Here is a 1,782-nt window from a genome sequence, read left to right on the forward strand (position 1 = left end):
ATATTATTGAGGCCTAGGTATTAATTGAATGTCAGGTGTGTTTCCTCTCACACCGAAATTTCACCCGACAGTAATATAATATTATTATGTTCTGTCGTATAGCTAAGTACACGAATAATGATGTATTACAAAATATACAGCTATATTATATTATTTGTACGAATCCGCTTGTATCTATATTTTTTTATACCACCGAGTATGGCTGCCACATCTCCCCCACATATAATCGCGTTACACCCGAGATGGTTATCATCTCGACCATGTTACAGCTACATATTATATATTATATGTATAGGTACCTATGTATATCAAGTCACGTGTCTTTATCCATCACATTCTGCACCGACATCTTCGGTAGCCAGCTATTTTTATGAATGCGCGACAGAAAGTCGTCCGAAGACAAAGTCAAAATAATATGTGCTTAGTGGTTACTATATATGTACAACTATATACCTAAAATACCAACAATTTTGTTTTCTAAATAGGTACATTCGTTAGACTTCGTTTTCGTTAATTTGTCCCATAATAATTATATTAAATATTGATTATTATTCATTAGAATTGAAATAGATTTTCAATAAACTAGACATTTTCTTCGACATAATCTACAAATTTACTTGTTTTAGTTTTTACATTTTTACATAAGCTTATACCATAAATACGTTTTTTATTGATGAAATGTGATCAAAGGTCATCAATATATCATAGAAATACAAAGCGATGTATATATTGTGACAACATTTTGTTAGTTTTCCTGGTCCAGCAATTACCATAATCCGGAACTGTATCCACCTGGTGGCACACGGCTTACCTTCTTTTGTTCTGGAGCTGGTTCTGATTGATCAGAAACATGCTGAGCTGGTGTAGCTATTACCTTAGGAGCTTTATAGCCTTCTCCAGTCACTGGATTACCATCAGGTTTTTCAGAGTTTCCGTTGGCTGCAACTGTATCATTACTATGTTTTGATGTTTGTCCACCCAAAATTATAGAGCTTTGAAGATTCTTCTGATTTGTACCACGTTTATGCGGATTAACTTCATCACATGATGTCATTCCAAATATGTCACTACTTCCACCACCCGGTGGTTTCAAGACTTTTTTTTTTCCACATCCTATATTGTCCAATTCAATGTGTCTGTAGGGTGCATAAGTAGCCATAGTCCAGTTAATGAGAGCTTTGAACAGTACAGAAGGGACACGTCAAACCAGGAATACTGACAATGCACGACAATAGTATAGGTATAGGTACCTACCTATACTAAAAACGAAATTGTATTTAAACGTTTTATTTAAAAATTTTATTTCAATAAATTATAAATTACCTAGGTAGTTAGGTTGAATATCAAACACCTTAAATTAAGTAATATATATATTATTAATATTGTTTTAAAAATAAATAAACAATAATAATAACTGCTCTCACCGTTATCATTATTATTTATTATTTGAGTAGGTATCGAAGGTCTAGATTCCAAACAGTCAAAGACGATATAATATTGTTTATTTATTAAATTTAGCTTAATAAAAAGATAGCAAGTAATTGATTCATTATATTTTATATATTAAGTAATATATTATAACATTGAATGAAATTTTATTTTGCATTTTTTCGATTAATTGTGGCATTTGTTCAGTTTTTTAGACTACAATAGCCTTCATATATTAAAATTAACCTTTTTAAATTAGTAGTCAAGTTATTTATTTTTATTTTAGTCAAGATTTGTTTCTAATACTGTTTAAACTATTATTGTGTCATGAACTCGTCAACATATTAGTGAGTT

General features: G+C 30.6%; 1 protein-coding gene across 1 annotated transcript; it reads right to left on the minus strand.

Annotated features, from left to right (window-relative positions):
* Positions 1 to 648: 648 nt before the first annotated feature.
* LOC100571388 (microtubule-associated protein Jupiter-like) lies at positions 649 to 1,382 on the minus strand. Its single transcript, XM_003245629.3, has one exon. The coding sequence runs from the start codon at positions 1,157 to 1,159 to the stop codon at positions 767 to 769; it is 393 nt and encodes a 130-aa protein (XP_003245677.1). The 5' UTR covers positions 1,160 to 1,382; the 3' UTR covers positions 649 to 766.
* Between the last annotated feature and the right edge of the window lie 400 nt (positions 1,383 to 1,782).

This window comes from Acyrthosiphon pisum, chromosome A1 (genome assembly GCF_005508785.2).
Source record: "Acyrthosiphon pisum isolate AL4f chromosome A1, pea_aphid_22Mar2018_4r6ur, whole genome shotgun sequence".
Classification (NCBI taxonomy): domain Eukaryota; kingdom Metazoa; phylum Arthropoda; class Insecta; order Hemiptera; family Aphididae; genus Acyrthosiphon; species Acyrthosiphon pisum.